The following is an 18,175-nucleotide window of genomic DNA, read 5'->3' as shown; positions in this document are numbered from 1 at the left end:
GTATACACAATAAATAAATAAATCTTAAAGAAAAGGAGAAAAACACTTTGAGTATTCACCTCCTCCCCACAGTGCAGCCACCATGTGAATAAAGGGAAGGCCACAGTCTGGTTTGGTTTGTTTGTTTGTTTTTAAAAAATTACCAAAAAGGGTTGATCAATTAAAAATGTCACATCACTAATGAGGACCCCACTGGCATGTGAACAACTAATGAACCGTCTCAGCCCACATTTGTCCATGCGGGTGCCCATTTATTCTATCCACAAGTATAAGCATCAGTCCACTTCATTATGTCGTCCAGTGGGACTATGGGAAAGTATTTAGAAATAGAAACGCATGTTATTTTTATTTATTATTTATTTTTATTTACATTGTGATGTTTTTCATATTTGATTTCTCCTGTCACTGTCAGTGCATGCTATTTTTATTAAAAGTTGCACATACAGATCACTGTGGATTTTACTTGCAGTAAAGAGAAGTTTCCACAGTTCAAGAAGCATCATTAGAAATTCGTAGACTTTTCCTCTAGGTACTGAGTATGGAATCCCAGGCACACTAACCGAGTGCTGTTCTACCGAGCTCCATGTCTAACCCACAAGATACTAGGACACTGGGTGTGAGGTGAGGCTCAGGTCGCGATGGTACATGAAGAAGCATCATAAAAGACTGGCTAAGCTTTCCCTTGTTCTGTTGAGGGCAGAAGAGTGGAAGCTGTACTGGAAGGATTTGAGGCGGACCTAGGGAATGACTTCCTGGTTTGTCTTTCAAGAAAATGAATGACTGCTCCACCCAGCCAAATTCAGCCAACAGTTCGTGTAATGGCTCTGAACACCTAGTCACTGAGGAGTTCTGATCCCATCAACACCACACACAATGAAGACAGTACAAGCCAGCATCAAAGGCAAAGGCAAAGAAAATACAAACATTCAAATCAACTGTGACAAGGATTTTCTACAAGGAATTAAGATGCCATAATTTCAGGGACAGATTTTTTTTTAATTAATTAATTAATTAATTTGGTTTTTGAGACAAGGTCTCACTTTGGAACTCTGACTGTCCTAGAAGTAGCTCTGTAGACCAGGCTGGCCTCTAACTCAAAGACCCACCTGCCTCTGAGTGCTAGGACTAAAGGCGTGTGCCACTATGCCTGGCTTAGGAAAACAAGATTTAATGTGCACTGGGATTTACAGTATCTATACTAACTGAAAACTGAACCAAGTAGTCAGGTGGAATATGCCACATACTGCAAATCTGTCCACTCAACATCGTTGAGCACCTACTATGTACTTAGCACTGTGCCAACATCTCCAAAGTTGAGTTTTAATGTCTTTATCAAGCTTTTACCATAGAGTGAGGTAAAAATGTATTAAATTAGCGTCATTAGTTTGCCTGTGGTAATGTATGCAATCCTATGCCAACTGGTGTAATTTGTTGGAATTGTTTATTAATAATGCAAATAGATAATTTTAATTTTCCACAAGTAACATTTCACTATTAATAGTTTGAAATGGGTGATAAGCAAGCCAATTTGAAATAAAATATGAACATGTGCTATTGTATTATAACACTATACACTTCTTTGACAGTTAAATTTTTAAAAAAAATTTTTGTAGCATGTATTGTATATGTTTATAGTATATGTAGTAAATAAAAGTATGGCCAAATGTTTGGCTTGGTGATCTTTTGGAGAAAAAAAAAAAAAGAAAATGAATGAATGGATAGAGCACTGAAGCTGGAGTCTAAAGACCTGAGTTCTAATCTTGCCATGTCTTGATGTTAAAAGCAAAACAAATCTCCCTGTCCTTCGTTTATGTGCTATAAAGGGATCCCCTCAGATGAAACCTGGGGGAGGGGCATTACAGTGTGCTAGAGCTGTATATAGTGTCTATAGCTCTGTGTTTGATGAACCCTTAGATTCCTTCTGGAACAGCTGATGCCTTAGGTATTAGAGTGATCAGAGTGTCCATTGGTGTGACTGGGGGATGGCATCTTGGGAAGGTTGTTTTATTCCTCTAAGCCTTAGATTTATCCATAGTGAAATCAGAATTGCAAACATCCTACATCACTGGGGTTTTAGACTTAGCAAGTATCACTTTTAAAAGTACCAGAACTCAGTGGTCCTCAGCACATGCTAGAAGCTAGTTTCCTTCCTCCACCCTCCCCACCTTCTCTGACTTCTGCAGACCAGCCCCCAGCCTCTGCCCTGCTCTCCAGTCTTCGGTCCCAGAGAGAGCTGGGGAGAGATGGAAATAGAATCAGACTGTTTGCTCAGTGTTCTTGCTCAGAGGTTAGGAGTTCCTGCCCACTCAAGAGAGTTTCCACTTCTCTTACTGGGCCAGCTGTGGAATCCATGAAGATAAAAATGACTATGACAGTGAGAATTTCTGGAGGTTTCTCTGGCCCTGACTCAAAGCCACTCCCCACTAGGAAGGAAGGAAAGTGGCCTCGTAGTCTAATGTCACAGGTCAAGGCCTTGGCTCAGGACACGTGGATATTGTCAACTTCCCTTTCAGCCAACAAAGAAGATGCAAAGACAGCTTGAGTGTCTGCATTGGACAGTGTGCTGGAATTTGGGACGTAGATCAAAGTGAGGGAATGTGGGAAGCCACATGAGCGAATCCCAAAGCACCTTGCTTATCTTGTTCCTGAGCCAAACCTTCAAGGGATGGAGGACTGTGTTCTCAGGAGTGATTTGTGGCTTTGAGATTTCAATAGTCCAGGAGTTGTGGACTGGCAAACTAGGAGAAGGAGAGGAGATATAGGTCCTAGTCTTGGGGTGACCCCTTCCCAAAGTGCCCACTTGCTGGCCTTCTTGGCTTCGGAGCCTTCAGTTGCCAGCTCTTCCCTATCTAAGACGCTCTGGGAACCCCTTTCATACTGAGGTCAACAGGAATCAAAACTGTCCTTCAGGAGACTGTTTTTGCCCATTTTCTCCAGCTAAGCCTCAGGGAGTTGTCTTGGGCCAAGGAGAGGCTGAACCAACAGTCCCTGAGCATGGGCAGCAAACTGTCTACACATCGACAGTTGAGAGCCAAGGACACACTGTCCTGCGCACAGGACCCATGTTCTAGAGAAGATGATTGTCAAAGAAGGGTTCAAGCACCTCTGTTAATGGCTGTGCTTGAGTGCATTGGGAGGAAGAGAGCAGACATGGCTTCTCAGAGGAGAGGACCATGAAAAGACCTCAACAGAAGAGCCTGCCGGTAACACAGCACAAAGGAGTCTCCTGCCATCCAGCCAGGTGACCAGGTAGTAAATGGCTGTGCTCTCACTAACTTGGCATCTGCTGAGTGTACTGGTTCCAGTTTTCACTACTGTGATCACACACCCGACAGAAGCAGTGTAAGGAAGGAGGTCTTCTCTTGGCTCATGGCTCGAGGGCACACTCCATCATTGCAAGGAAAACACAGTGGCAGGTGCATAAGGCAACGGGTCACATTGCATCGGTCATCAGGAAGTGAAGAGACATGAATGCTGGTGCTCAGCACAGCCCATAAGATGGGAGCATCCCACATTCAGAGTGGGTCCTTCCTCATTACTTAAACTGTTTTGGGAACACCCTCAAAGATACCCAAAGGTGTGTCTCCTAGGTGATTCTAAATCCAGTCAAGTGACAATAAAGGTTGACCATTGCACCAAGAAAGAAGATCTTAAATATTTTCACCACTTGTGTGAGGTATTGGATCTCTTAGTTAGCTTGAAAATGGTGATCATTCCAAAATATGTCATGTATCAGAACATCACATTGTATACCTTATGTATATATATTTTTGCTCATTGAGTATACCTTACTGAAACTGAGAGAAGAAATTTTTAAAATTAAAACAAAACCTCAATCTAGTTGAGAGGAAAGAGGAGGGTGGCTTCCAGGGTCTGGAAAGAGTTTGTAGAAAGCTGCAGAGGTTCTGCGTGGCTCAGCTCATGGCCTTCAACAGGTGGCAAGAAGGGACAAGGGTTAAAGGACGGTCTTTTCAAGGAGTTACACACACATCAGCTTAAGTTGCTGCTCTGCTACCCACAGTGTTCTCTGGGCCTCCAGCTTCTCATCCAGAAAACGGAATATAGTCCTACACTGGAATGCAAGCTCCTAGAAGGCAGGTCACTCTCTTGCTCACTCCTGTATTGGGAAGGCCTGGGACAGCACCTGGTCCTGGGGACCCCTCAGTTACCTTGCTGAATGAATGAGTGAAAGAAGAAGATAATTTATTCACTGTACATGTCTGGCAAAAGTAAATGTAAGAATACAGATGCTTTTGGTGTTTGGGGTTCAAAGATGATTCAACTAATGAGAATGAAAGAGGGCTAGAGACCTTAGATGCTGGAAGCTAGGGCTCTTTCAGAAAACCGGGGGAGCCAGTGAACCTCAGTGGACCTGGGAAGCCCCTGGTTGTCAAGCATAAACCCTTGTCTGGGAATCCTTTAGCCTAGGGACCTGGCTATATGTAAGAGAACCTTTTCTGGAACTCTTCCTAAGGCAACTCCCCATGTGTCATCATCACAAGGCAGCTGTGGTCTCTGGAGACAGCCTGAGTCAGGAATTAGGAATTCTTGGAGGTAGCCAAATGGTGACCCCTCGGGGTTGCTCTCTGAGACTGAGCAGGAGAGCCTGCTTGCCTGATGTCAAGTCACATGGTCAACATCCGGGAGACCCCAAAGAATGGTGACCTTCATTCCTCCCACACATCCCGACCTCATGGTCTCAGCAGGCCCTAGTGTTAAACTTGCTTGGAGAAGAGGCAGGCTGAGACAAAGTGGGAAGGCCTGTCACATGGTGTCTCACTCATCGCAAACTGCCTCTTGGGTCCCTGGAGGCAGGGCCCACTCCCAAGAGAAGTTGATGTACAAGGCTAACCTGACCCTTCCTGTTCTTAAGTGGTTCCAAGGGAAGCCAGAGCTTGCTTCGGAGTGCTCAGCTTCTTCCTTAAATGGGTCCCAGATCTTCCTCCCACCCTCCCTCCAGTTCTCTGTTTCCCACACATTGTCATCCAGAGAGTCCAGCTCCTCACATGTCCCCCCATCCGCCCCCCATGTGCTTCTCATGTGTTCTCTCCCCCAGCAAGGCATGGCACTCACCTCTTGTGTACACTTCAACCTTGCCCTGCAGCCACCTCTTCTCAGGGCCTCTCCTGGATATAGAAGTCACGGACAAAGAAACCAGGGGTCCAGGAGAGGACAAATGGTGGGCATGTGTATGGGCTGCTGGTTTATAATCAGAGTGATAAGGCACCCTGCAGAAGGTGACTGTGTGGTTTTAGATGAAGTTGGCTGGAAGGAACAGCAGGGTACTGGCAGAGGGTAGGGCCCAGGAAGTAGGAATGGCGGCAGGGCTAGTGGTCGACACAACTCAAAGAGAAACATTAGAGACAGAAAAATGTGGACACATACAGAAACACGGGACTGTAGATAAGAGACGGAAACCTGAAAGCGTGCACTGAGAAGTTTTAGAAGGAGGCTGGACCCAGAGCCCTATAAGCTCTGTCAGCTGTGGCTCCATGGGAGAAGTGAGCTCACATAGCAGTGAGATTCTGGTAGCAAGGAGGGAAACGGACTGGAGAGGAAATGGAAGGGTGTGTTCTAAACTTAGGGGATGGTCAAGAAATAGCAGCCCCAGCATAGCCAGGAATTATGAACCCAATTTGAGGCCTGAAACTTACCATACAGCTTAATAAAAGTTTACTTTCTTATGATATTCACTCAGTAAGAATTCATCTAGGAAGAATTCGTCATGCCCACTGCCTAGGGAACTTGTGTTCATACACTCACCCAAAAATAATTGGGTGACTGTGTTCAACTCAAGTTGAATTGTGTGCTCTAGGAGGCTGTCAACTAATGGTGGTCTGATGCCGTGGGATGTCTCTCTGTATGCTGTGAATATATGTTATTCCCACTGGTTAATAAATAAGCTGCTTTGGCCTATGGCAAGGCAGCTTAGAGGCAGGCAGGAAATCCAAGGAGAGAGACAAGAAAGAGACAGGCAGGAAGAGGAGACACCAGCCCATTGCCCAAGGAGCAACAAGATGCCAGCAGACCAGTAACACCACGGCCACATGGTAATATATAGATTAATAGAAATGGGTTAATTTAAGATGAAAGAGCTAGCTAGCAAGAAGCCTGAACCATAGCCCATACAGTTTGTAATTAATATTAAGCCTCTGAGTGATTATTTTATAAGCAGCTACGGGATCATGGATGGGAAAGATTTGTCTGGACCTTGGGGCCAGGCAGGACCAGAGAAACTTCTGGCTACAGTCTAACGAGTTTCAAATCCCTCTCTTTAGAAGAAAAGCTTCTCCTCTGGCTGGCCCAGATTTTTGACTTTCACTTCTCCCAGAATGTAATTCTTGGGGTAATTCCAGTCTTGAGGGTCCATTATTTCAATAGTCTAATGGACAAAGTAAGAGACCAAAGTGTCTCATCCTCGGTACACTGGTTATGGATTTCTTCACTTCCTCACCAGGCTGGGGCCTGCAGTCAGTGCTCAGTGTTCACCATACCTTCTCTACCCTGGTACACCGTCACCAATGTCAAGGCTTGAAAAGCCAGAACCATATCTGAAGCTGGGTGCACAGTCTGCCTCGGTATCTCATCAGCATTCCAGCACAAACACACACAACTCAACTTTCTTTCCCCCTACACTTGCCTCAGCCAGAGCCTCTCCATCAGTATTAACTTAGGCACCTGTGCACTCAACCTCAAAGCCTGGAGTCCTCCTTGAGTGCTCCTTATCTCACCCTCCTCCTCACCCCCAAACTAACCCACCACTGTGTTTTATAGCTCCCCTGACAAAGCCTCCCCAGCATTCAGCTGTCTCTCAGCTGCTCTATAGTGATCTACTAACTCCGTGTCCCGATTCTGTCATTGCCTGCAATCAGTAAGATGGCCCTCTGCGTCTTCAAGCTCCACGACAATTGACTAACCAAGGCTCAAATGTATATGAAAACCAACTGTCAATTTGTATTGAATATCTGTTACTGTTCACTGGCTAACCCAGTACCCCCAGGAATAATATTGATGCCCTTACAAGAGAGAGCCTGCGAAGATCTGCCACATGAGGGTACGGGAAGAGACAGCCATCTATGAGCCAGAAAGAAGCTCTCAGCAGTCTATAAGCAATGTGATCTAGCTCTGTCCAGCTTCCAGCACTGTGAGGAATGAACCACTTCTGTTTATAAGCCACGGACCCTCTGATCATCTTGTGGCACCCTGAACCAAGACATTTGCCATGTGATAGTTCAAGACAACTGAGTCTAGACAGATATGTGGAGAAGAGGTGGACTGAAGGGACAGAATGTCACAAAGGTTTCAGCAAACCACAGTTCAGGGAAGCCCAGGAAAGGGATCTCAAGCATGTCACCTAGAATGGAGTTCGAGTTGTTCCCTAAGCCAGAGGCATGACACAAGAAGCCACAGACATTATATGCTGCAGAAACTAGGGGATGTTGGTGTTCCATGCAAGCTAACCCCATGCCACCCAATTGCTACCCTACCCTGGTGCAAGAGAAGCCCCGAGTCCACCTGCCCATAGCTAGTCCACTCTGAGGCTAGTGAGTCCACTGTGCAGAGAATCCCCTCTGAGCACCTTCCAAACTGCACCATGATTTATCAATGACAGCTGGTCACCTCCTCAGTGACAGAGAGCCCTAGGGTCTCATCATGATGGTTCCAGTGACCAACTGCTACAATCCAGACAGCAGTCTTAGGTGTTGGGTAAGTGACAGTCTCATTCACTTCTTCAAGGAGAAGAGGAGTGAAAGTGGCCCAACCACTGCCATGTTGGACACTTTCCGTCCGATCACAGCCCTTTGTTCTCAGGTTTGCAGATCCCCTGGGGTAGCTGTCAGCAGCCTTGTTTTATTGCTCTGAAAACCAGAGCCCAGAAACTTGTCTGCACAGCCCTACAGCTTACAGTTGGCAGAGCCAGAATTGGAAACCAGTTCTGTCTGGCTCTGAGTCCCTCCCACACCCCTTCTCCCGTCCCACCTTCTGTTGGATGGAAGATTATTGAGTGTCATGTGCTGGCCACCACATTGAAACATCTCAAGCATATTGTCCTATTTAATCCTCTTGTGAGACTCATATTGTCCCCTTGATACAAATGGAGAAGCCAAGGTTCGGTGAGGCCACCTAGCTTTTTTTTTTAACCTTGTAGCTATGTTCTTTATAAATAGTTTTATTAAAAAATTTTTCTGGGTGTGCCTTTAATACCAGCACTCTGGAGACAGAGGTAGGTAGATCTCTGTTAGTTACAGGACAGCCTAGTGTACATAGTGAGTTCCAAGACAGCCAAGGCTATGTAGAGAGACCTTGTCTCAAAAAAATTTTTTTAAATAATTTTTTTCATATATTTTGATAATATTCTTTCCCCTCCCCCAAATTCTCTTAGAACCTTCCTACCTCCCTGTGCACCCAACTTCATATACTTTCTCTCTTTCTCTCAAATAAAACCCCAAAACCAATATGAAAATCAAAACATGAAAAACCAATAAGACAAAAAAAAATACCAAACTAAAATAAAAAGCACACAAAACGTGGAGTCCATTTTGTGTTGGCCAACTACTCCTGGGCATGGGTCCTGTTCTGGGTGTGGTTAATATACCCTGTGTCATTCCACTGGAGGAAACTGGTTTCCCTTTTCTCAGCAGGTACCAATGGCAAATAGCTTCTTGGTAAAGGATGGACTTTGGGTTCACTTCCCCCTCTCCAGAGGTCACCAGCCCTAAGCTAGGTCATTGTGGTGCTAAGTTTTGGTGCTGGATTAGGACCCAGCTTTGTTTGAACCCAATGCCAAGTTCTCTCAAGACACAAGGAGTCACTGCCCTGGGGGGCTTACTCCTAATGATGGGCACAAGATGAGGAGGGCGAGTTCTGTCTTCTACCTTGGATCATCTAGCTTCAGTCTGCCCCACTTTATACACTAGAGTCATTAATACACCCTTCCTGTGGCCAACCCCAGGGATGAAGCACAGCAGCCAGTGGGCAGGGAAGGTCCAGGGCAGGGCATCTCCAAGTCTGGAGGGATGCAGCAAACAACGTGCATCTCCTCTGGCAGTGGAGCAGGGACTCATCATAACTGGACACTGGAGGAGACCCAGTGAACGACTCCTGCAAGGACTAACTCAGCAGAATGGTGGGCAGCTGGACACACTGACTCTGGACTCTGAGTCCTCAGGTTTAAACTTAGTCTGTTTGCTGATTGCATAATCTTCCAAGCTTCATCCCTTCTCAGCCTCACTTTCCTTGTCTGTAAAATGGGGTTAATAGTTGAACAGCTCATGGTATCACAGGTCAGATGAGAGGAGATCACTGGGATATGGTGCCTGGTAAAATGAGCATCAACTCCAGTGATGTGCATTGTTTAATGTAGGGGTAAAGAACTACTACACTAGCTAGAGGCAAGAATCTGGGACTCACAGGCAGCCCTTCCCAACTTTTCTTGCGCTTGAAAAATCCAAAGATCTGGCCTCAAATCCAGCTGAGTGACTTCTCTCTCAGCCTTGTCCTGCTCACACCAAAAAGAAAACAGTGGATTTGAACCTGTCCTGCTTAGCACTTAGGTTTCTTATGAGAGTCAAACAAACAGAATGTGTGGAAATATCACAGGGATCCTAAATGCCTGAGAAATATGAGTTGTGGTGTTAGGATTGTTCCCTGGTCTTGTCCCCCACCCCACCCAGGCTCTCTCTGGCCTCGCACCCTTTTTGGCCCTCATCTGCCTTGGAATCTCACTTGGCTCCTCAAAAGGCTTCAGCACAGCACAGATTGTCCAAAGGTTGCTTCCAAAGCCTCCGGCAACTGAGCCTGGCTCCAGTCCTTCCTCCTTGAAAATGTCTCGCCTAATGGGAAAGAATGTGGGCTGAAATTCAGTCCCATTCAAGCGTAGGAGCACCCATTGAATCACTGCCAGGTGCCAGGCACTGAGCGTTGAGTACCTGGAAATAAGCAAAGTGGTCTCTGCCCCCAGGAACCATGAGTCTAGATGGCAAACTGGGACATCGCATAGACCCACAACTGCATATTTGTGTCAGGGAGCCTAGAGAAGGCACTGTGTCTAGCCTACAGGAACAGAGAAGTCTTCCTGGAGGAGGCAATATGGGAGGAGAGCTTGACCCTCACTTAGTCATGTCTGAGTATGAAGCCTTTACTGCATGATGGATCCTTTGCCACCCTATACTGTCTCCTCATCCCAGGGAACATAGATTTGAAGACCCCCTTCTTCAAGCTAACGGGGTCCTTAAAATATGAAGTACATCTGTCACTTTAAAGGAGCCGGAAAGCTCAAGTGACTTTCTCACAGATGCCCAGCCGGACCTGCTGGCATGACTGGGCAGCGTTTATGTTTATGTGAGGATTAGTGTTTCTTCTGGGACATTCACTCACCAGTCAGACTGACCTTCGGGAAAGGATGCCAACTGTTCTTAAAGCAGAGCGCAGCGGTGGGGGGGGGGGGGGGGCGGGCCTCCCAGCCCTCTCACCTGCTGCTTAGGCTGCCACGGAGAACCTTGCTCAGCACGTGACGGTTTACATCAGGTATTCTACCCCACTCTCAGAAATTCACTTAGCCTGGTTTATAGGTAAGGAAACTGAGGTTCAGACAAAAATCCTTGGGGTGTGGCTGTGAGACTAGAAATCGACTCCAGAAGTCAGAGCACCCTGGGTCAACATCTTGATCTGACCACTAACTGCGAAGTCAGTTTGGGAGCTACGGCTGTGCTGGCTGCTTCCTGGCCCTCTCTGCCTTTTTCTTCTCTGAGATTTCCTTGGAGGATGCCGGGATTGCTGGTGGCCATATGGCTGCAGGGTGTCTCTTTTCTGTCTTTGTCCCATCTCTGCTCTCTCCAACTCTCACAACACTTGGCAGCTTTTCCTGTCCCTATTTCCTTTCCATCTCTCTGTATCACTTATCCATGGTTCTCTCCTTCCCTCCCTCCCTCCCTCCCCCTCTCTCTCTTGCTCTCTCTCTTTCTGTGTATATTTCCATCTCTGTCTCTTGTCCTTCCCGTGTCTCTTTCCCCCCAAGGTATTCAGAGATACCAGGGTGCTTTGCTCTCCTAACATGGGCTACCTCTTGCAGGCCTTGCTGGGTTCCCAGCTTCTAGTTCCCAGGCAGCAATAGGGGAACACCACAGAGAAAATCTGACAGGCCCCAAAGGTGCATATCTCCTTGGTAAGACAGGAAAGAGAATTTCTAGAGAATAAACAGGAGATTCTGTGCAGCAGTAGCCCACCTCCCAGGCTCTCTGTGAGCGTCTGAGGTGAGGAAATGGAGCCCACCCTCTCGCTGGAGGCCACCTCAGGAGAGGTGGACAGTGACCACACAGCTCACTGAAGCAAAGGATATGGAGGGTGTGCATGGGTGAATAGAGTCAGTGAGAGCAAAAAGCCAAGCTCTGGCTCTCCATCTCTTCAGGGCAGGCAGCAGGAGAAGCTCAGAGTTCAGAGGGAAAGGAAAAGAGTTCCATGTGTCCCTTATTTTTGTAGGCTGAGTTCAAATCTTAGCTCTTCTTGGCTTGACCCTTGGATTTTCTACACTGGGTCCCTATTCCTTCATTGTCTGATAGCTGTGACATCTCTTCCATAACAGAGATACAGCAATATTTATTAGATGAATCCCTGGGATGCCTAGCACAGAGCTTGGCAAGTACTGGGAACTCAATGGACATGAGTCCCTGTCCTAGAAAGCCTTCCTGCATCGACCTTGCTCCCAGGGCTCTCTCACCCTCTGCAGCTCTTTGCTGGTCCTCAGAGCCCTGGTCAGTGCCCTGCCAGGCTGGCTGCTTTCAGGCACTGGACCCTGTTACTTACGGCCTTTCCTCTTGCTTGCGTTCAGACTGCTTCCTGTATCTCTTGTCTCATCACTTCCTTGATGCTGTGATTTGGATATGGTTCAGGTGTCATCCAAGGCTCCATGCATTATAAAGGTTTAGTCCCCAGATGGCAATATTGAGGGATGGCATCTTTAAGAGGTGGAGCCCAGTGAGAGGTTCCTGGTTCATTGATGGCAGCTCCTGGAGCCCCCTGCAGGTGTGTCCAACCTTTGGACATGTCATCTACAGAGTTTTTTTTAAACTCACTTGAAGGACTTAGGATGTTTTAAGTAAATCGACAAGTTCATGTGGAGCCTTGTGGTCAGCTAGCCTTGGCTGTGCGCAGATGCAAGCAGCCCCCTGGGAATCGGGTTGCCTGCCCTGTGGTCCCTGCCCTGGTCAGAAGGGACTCAAGTCACTAGGTGACTAATGGTACTAGAGTAGCTTGGGACTGTCCACAGAGCCTGCAAGGGTTGATTGCTGGGCAAGCAACACATTGGATATTCCGCATCAGAACTCAAGTAGGCATTAGACTACTGTGACTTCCAACATGGGCCAGCCACTTCCCCAGGACCCCTAGGAATCTATTATGAGTTACCCATTTGTTCTCTCTCTCTCTCTCTGTGTGTGTGTGTGTGTGTGTGTGTGTGTGTGTGTGTGTGTGTGTGTGTGCCTGAAATAGATCATCTCATAATGATCAACTTACAGGCAACTATAGAGGTTTTTGAGTCATTCAAAGAGTTGGATTGATTTATTCTTATTCATTGTTTAACAGATGATTAACATGTAGCTTTGGGTAATGACTCCTCTTTTATCAATGGAGGTTGTACATCATGGGGTGTTGGTGGTGATTCAATAGTCTAATGCATCAAATGTGTAGGCGAGATCCTGGAACCTGCCGCCTGTTCACTGTTACTGCTGTTGTTACCATTGTTGTTAATGTTGTGATTGGATGGAATATGGAGTATTTTTTAAACACAGCACACCCTGGGGGTAATGTGAAGTCTATTTTTTTACACTGCACATGAGAGAACAGGCCACAGATGTGAAACAGGAAGACATGTAGTTGACGGGAGAGACACAGGCTCAAACTCAGGTTGACCTAGGTACAAATTCCACCTCCTGTGCTTCTTCTCTGGGTGACCTTGAGTGAATAGCTCTTCTTCTTCTTCAATCCTGTTTCATCCTCTTTGAAGGAAGACATCTGCATCACCACAGAATAGGCACTCCCATGGTTACCATGGTGATGGATGTCCTCTCTCTTTCCATCCCTTCCTGACTATTGAGCTAATGAACATCAAAGCTCTGGTTTGAAACAGGTCTTTTCCCTTCTGCTCTTCCAGGGGTTTCCATGAAGGTCTGTGAGAGTTCCAGCTGAGGTCCAGGAGCCATTCTGGACCAGGAGACCAGGAATCTGCTGCTTTAACTTCCTATCTTGTTAAATGGAAATTTTCTAGTTAGAAAAGTAGACACCTGAGTATTTTTAAAGGCTGATTTCATATTTTTTTCCTCTTAGTTCTTGGTAGGAGTTTAGTTATTGGCTATGGGGCAGAAGTTTGAAACCTTTGGCTTAGAGCATTTCACTATATGTGATCTATAACAGAGCCTTGGGAAGCTCTGGCTTCATTGTGAAAAATCCACCCACAAAGTGACAACTGTCTCATGCTAATTTAACTGTTGGCAAAGAGATCCGTACTAATGCTAAGCATTGTGCTTTATGGGTTTTTACAGCCTGCCTCATGAAGTAAGGGGGGCACCCTAGTGTAATAGAATGATTAGACACCAGGACTCACAGGCAGACTGCTCAGGATTGAATTCTAGCTCTGACATGAAGTAAGGGGGGCACCCTAGTGTAATAGAATGATTAGACACCAGGACTCACAGGCAGACTGCTCAGGATTGAATTCTAGCTCTGACATTTTGGGCAGCCCGCTAACCTCTGTGTCTCACTTCCCCCATCTGTAAAAATGGGACTAACAAATATCCAATACTGTACATGGCTGGACGAGAACCAAGTGGGCTCACCAAGATGAAATGCTCAGGACAGCTCCTGTGTCCAGAGGTGCCTGCCTGTTATAAACTCTGTCCCCACTCTTTTTTTTTTTTAATTAAGAGATTTTTCTATTCATTTTACATATCAACTACAGATTCCCTGTCCTCCCCCTCCCACCCCCAACCCTTCCCCCCCAACCCTTCCCCCATTCCCACCTCCTCCAAGGCAAGGTCTCCCATGGGGAGTCAGCAGAGCCTGGTACATTCAGTTGAGGCAGGTCCAAGCCCCTCCTCCCTGCACCAAGGCTATGCAAAGTGTCTCAGCATAGGCACTAGGATCCAAAAAGCTGGCTCATGCACTAGGGACAGATCCCGGTCCCACTGCCTGGGGGCCCCCTAAACAGTTCAAGCTAAACAACTGTCGCACTTATCCAGAGGGCCTAGTCTGGTACCATGGGGGCTCCTCAGCTATTGGTTCACAGTTCATGTGTTTCCACTAGTTTGGCTAATTGTCTCTGTACTTTTTTCAATCATGGTCTCAATATCTCTTGCTCATATAATCCCTCCTCTCTCTCACCGATTGGACTCCTGGAGCTCCGCCTGGGGCCTGGCTGTGGATCTCTGCATCTGCTTCCATCAGTCACTGGATGAAGGTTCTATCATGACAGTTAGGGTATTCAGCCATCCGATCACCAGAGTAGGTCAGCTCAGGCACCCTCTCATCCATTGCCAGTAGTCTATGGTGAAGTCACCTTTGTGGATTTCTGGGGACCTCCCTAGCACTCTGCTTCTCCCTTTTCCCATGGTGTCTTCATTATCATGGTATCTCTTTCCTTGTTCTTCTACTCTGTTCTTGATTCAGCTTGAACCTCCCGCTCCCCTAAGCTCTCTTTCCCCTGACCCTTGCCCTCCATTATCCTCCCCTCACCCCCAGTTTGCTCCTGTAGATCTCATCCATTTCTCCATGTCCCCCCTTTTACTCCAGGGCTTTTAAAGAAGACATTTGGAGCTTTTCATCATGTCCAGGATAGAAAGATGGTGTCACCTTTGCTCCCAGGAATAAAATTAACCAAGGACCAAATTAGAGTATTTATCTATAGTGCCTGCACTACTGTGCCCTAAATTTTCATTGGTTCCCTTTGTCTGCTGCTCATAGAACTGTGAGTTTTAACTCTCAGAGAAGTTCAGATTGGGACAGAACATGAAGTTCATCTCATCTTATTACTCTGGACACAGAGGTATCTCCAAGGCTACCCTCCCTGTACCCATCAAATGCCTCTGGTGACAGAGTCTTACCACATCCTGGTCACTCCACCTCACCTCTGAATGTCTCTAATTCAAACACAGTTCTCCCTTAACTGTGCTCCAAACCATCGCTGCAAAGGGAGCTCCTAACAGACCATCTCTGCTTGCTAGTCCTCACTGTGTCTGCTTGCTCCAGGCTCACATTCAGGCTCTCAGGATCCCTCAAGCCTGGAGGTCCTCCAGCACTGCCCAGCTACCGTTCTTTCCTAGGTCTCACCTGGTTTTCAATGCCAGGCCACTTTACAACTTGGTTCCTTTGCCTGTGCTCGCCCCATCTTCTCTTCTCTGACAGGCTCCCATACAGTCCCCAGGCCTCCAGTCAAAGCCTTCCGCTCAAGGAGGCTGACAAGCTCCCCCCGAGGATGCCAAAGCTCCATCCATCAACACCTCTCTCTGATTTTCATTGTGATCATTTGTTTTTGTGTCTGTCTCCCATGTGAGTGACAGCCCCTTATTCATGTTCCCCACTGCTCCTCCCAGGCTCAGCTTACCACCTGCACAAATGAGGTGGCCAGGAGGCATTTCCCCAAAGAATGGGCAAACACATCAATGGCCACTGACAGGTAATCCCTCCCACTGGTGCTGGTTCCATTCCTGGGTCTAGCCCTTTCCACTTGGCATCCTTCTCATATTTGAAGGCAGTTCTTCTGTCCCCTGCATGCTCCCTTCTCCAAGTTGACATCCATAATTCATTTTGTTTGGGGGAGGGGTTCCCTAGGGATGGAAGCCAGGGTCTTGCTTATGCTAGACAAGCACACTGCTTCTGAGATGCAGCCTCTGCCTGATATCCCAGTTCTACCAGCCTTTCCTTGTATGGCTTGGTCTTGAGTCTTCCTTGTCCCTGTCACTCTTCTCTACATAAATTCAAAGTATTTATTGTCTCCCTCAAACCATGTCATATGAAACTAATCACAAGATGCTCACACGGTTTGCCTTACGCAGGAATGCTCCCCACTTGTTCTAGCTGTGAAATGGTTCATGCCATAGAAAGAAGACTAATCCCAGACTCTGTTGAACATAGGTTCAAACTAATTCCATTACCTGTCATCTAAATAACTTGTGGTGATGCTTAAATTACTGAGCAACTGGCATGGTCCAGGAACTGACCAACAACTACAGATCATAGGCAGGGTTCAGAAGCCCCTACTGAACTTGGTATTATCATCCATGGTTAGGGATCACAGGTAAGAGGGCAGGTGGGAAGTCAGAGCACTAGATAACTGACCAGCAGTATAGAAACTCATAGATAACTGGATGGCTGGGAGGCTGTCCCTCTGTGGACTGGGTAGGTATCCATCCTAGATATGGCCAGAGTCAAGGCTTCCGGTTCTTATACATTGATCTCCTCATCTTGATAGTAGAGTTGAAAGTAGTACCTGCTGTTGGGGACATTGAAAGGACACAATAAGTAATATCCCTCTTCCCTGACAAAAATGATAAGCAATTAAGAAGTAAGGAAAATGAGTGAGCTGCAGTGTCAGGAGGGGTCTCCTTCAGTACCCGAGGACACTTAGATAGAAGGTCTGCCTCACACCTGCAAGCTACAGTCTCCTTCATGACCCAGATTAGATCCCCACACAAAGGTTAAAGCTTCACTTAGATCAGGAGACCCACACCGCCACAGTATGGTCCCCATCTAAGTCTCCAGCCTTGGCTCATTACTCATCTCATTACTTGCTGACTGTTCCAACTATACTGTGTTCTGTGGCCATTTTTAACCATGCCCAGTCTTCTGATCACCCCATGCCTTTGTTCTGGAATATTCTATCTTCTTTTCTCTGAACAACTAATCCTCATATATTTATATTTGCCTCACACATCTCCTCCTTAAAAGCTTAGCTGTGCCTGTGAACTTAAATTTGGGACCTGGGTTTCACGCTGAATCCTGGAGCCACAGGAAGCCCGCAGGCTATAACCTGATGGGGTTCACCTCCATGGGACAGCAAGCGCTTCTACTTAGCCCTCTGTGTGTGCCAACAGGAGCCAGGCAAAGGTACTCTGCCTCTGAGGAGCTTTTATGCATCATTTTTCAATGCCTGTTTCCTCTCGGAGCCCTGTGTTGCTGCTTCTTGAAATAAGTGTGGATTCTATTTAGTGTCCACGCCCATGAGAGCAGGCATGTGTTAACCATGTACCACTCCAAGTACTATCTTTGGTAACAGAATTCCTAGAGCTTGCTTCCCAGAGAGGGGCCTGCCCATCCTCTGCTGTTAGCAAATCCGGTACCCACTTGAGGCCATTTACCACTTAAGTCTGTAGATAAGCTGCCCAAATCCTAGGACTTGACAGATGAAGCTAGCACAGTTTCACTCAGCATGGTACAGAGTCAGCCTGAAATAACATGTAGGAGCTGTGGTGATTATTACTATATTATTAGACCGAATTAACAGCTCACTGCTGCAGCTTGGGGACTCCTGACATGGCAGTGGACTTAGCTCACGAGACATCTGATAAAGGCCAGCAAGTCTTCCTTCGTCTGTCTGTCTCGTACGTGTAGCCTCCATGGTCACCTGAATAGGGGTGTGGAGTAGACAGAGGAGCTGTGTCAGCTCCTAACTGCCTCTGTCTGGAAGGGAGGTCGTGGTCTCGCTTCTCTCATTGGCCCACATCGGTCAAAAGACTCAACCTGATTCTTGGGAGCGTGGAGAATACGTGGTCGCCCTGGAAGAGTTGGTGATTAATACCATCTCTGCCATAATTGTTGCAGGTTTGGGAACAGTGAGACACCTAGAAAAAAGATTCACAAGCACGCCTCAATGAAGCTACTTGGCTTCATAAATCCTCAGTTCCTTCTCAAGAGTACCTGGCCCCGTGGAGTTGCTTAGAGGTTTGCATGATAAATGGGATCGTGGTGAAGAGGGTCTGGCTGGCCTATTACCTACTCTAACATCATGAGATTGCTCGGGAGTCATTTACCTGGGTCTTGGGTCATCACTGCCAGTGAGCATTGAACCAGCATGGATCTTTTCCGTTCTTGTATTTGAATCTTCTTATGGCCAGGCCACCAGATCTCTCTCTCTCTCTCTCTCTCTCTCTCTCTCTCTCTCTCTCTCTCTCTCTCTCTCTCTCTCCCT

General features: G+C 46.9%; 1 protein-coding gene across 6 annotated transcripts in view; it reads left to right on the top strand.

The window, feature by feature from the left end:
- Positions 1-18,175, top strand: part of Syn3 (synapsin III) — a 454,398-nt gene that overhangs the window by 239,890 nt on the left and 196,333 nt on the right. Inside the window, exon 7 of one of the 6 annotated variants that reach the window (XM_052752962.1) lies at positions 701-1,552. The exons of 4 other annotated variants lie outside the window; for them this stretch is intronic. In XM_052752962.1, coding sequence (XP_052608922.1) covers positions 701-730 — 30 coding nt within the window. In that variant the 3' untranslated portion in view covers positions 731-1,552. Of the gene's footprint in view, positions 1-469; positions 489-700; positions 1,553-18,175 lie in introns of those variants that run through there. One more of the 6 variants, XM_052752963.1, reaches the window with a different exon arrangement.

The sequence above is a fragment of the Peromyscus californicus genome, unplaced genomic scaffold (genome assembly GCF_007827085.1).
Source record: "Peromyscus californicus insignis strain IS unplaced genomic scaffold, ASM782708v3 Scaffold_24__1_contigs__length_46423439, whole genome shotgun sequence".
Lineage (NCBI taxonomy): Eukaryota > Metazoa > Chordata > Mammalia > Rodentia > Cricetidae > Peromyscus > Peromyscus californicus.
The sequence above is the reverse complement of the archived record's forward strand: the minus strand, read 5'-3'. Positions and strand labels throughout refer to the sequence as shown.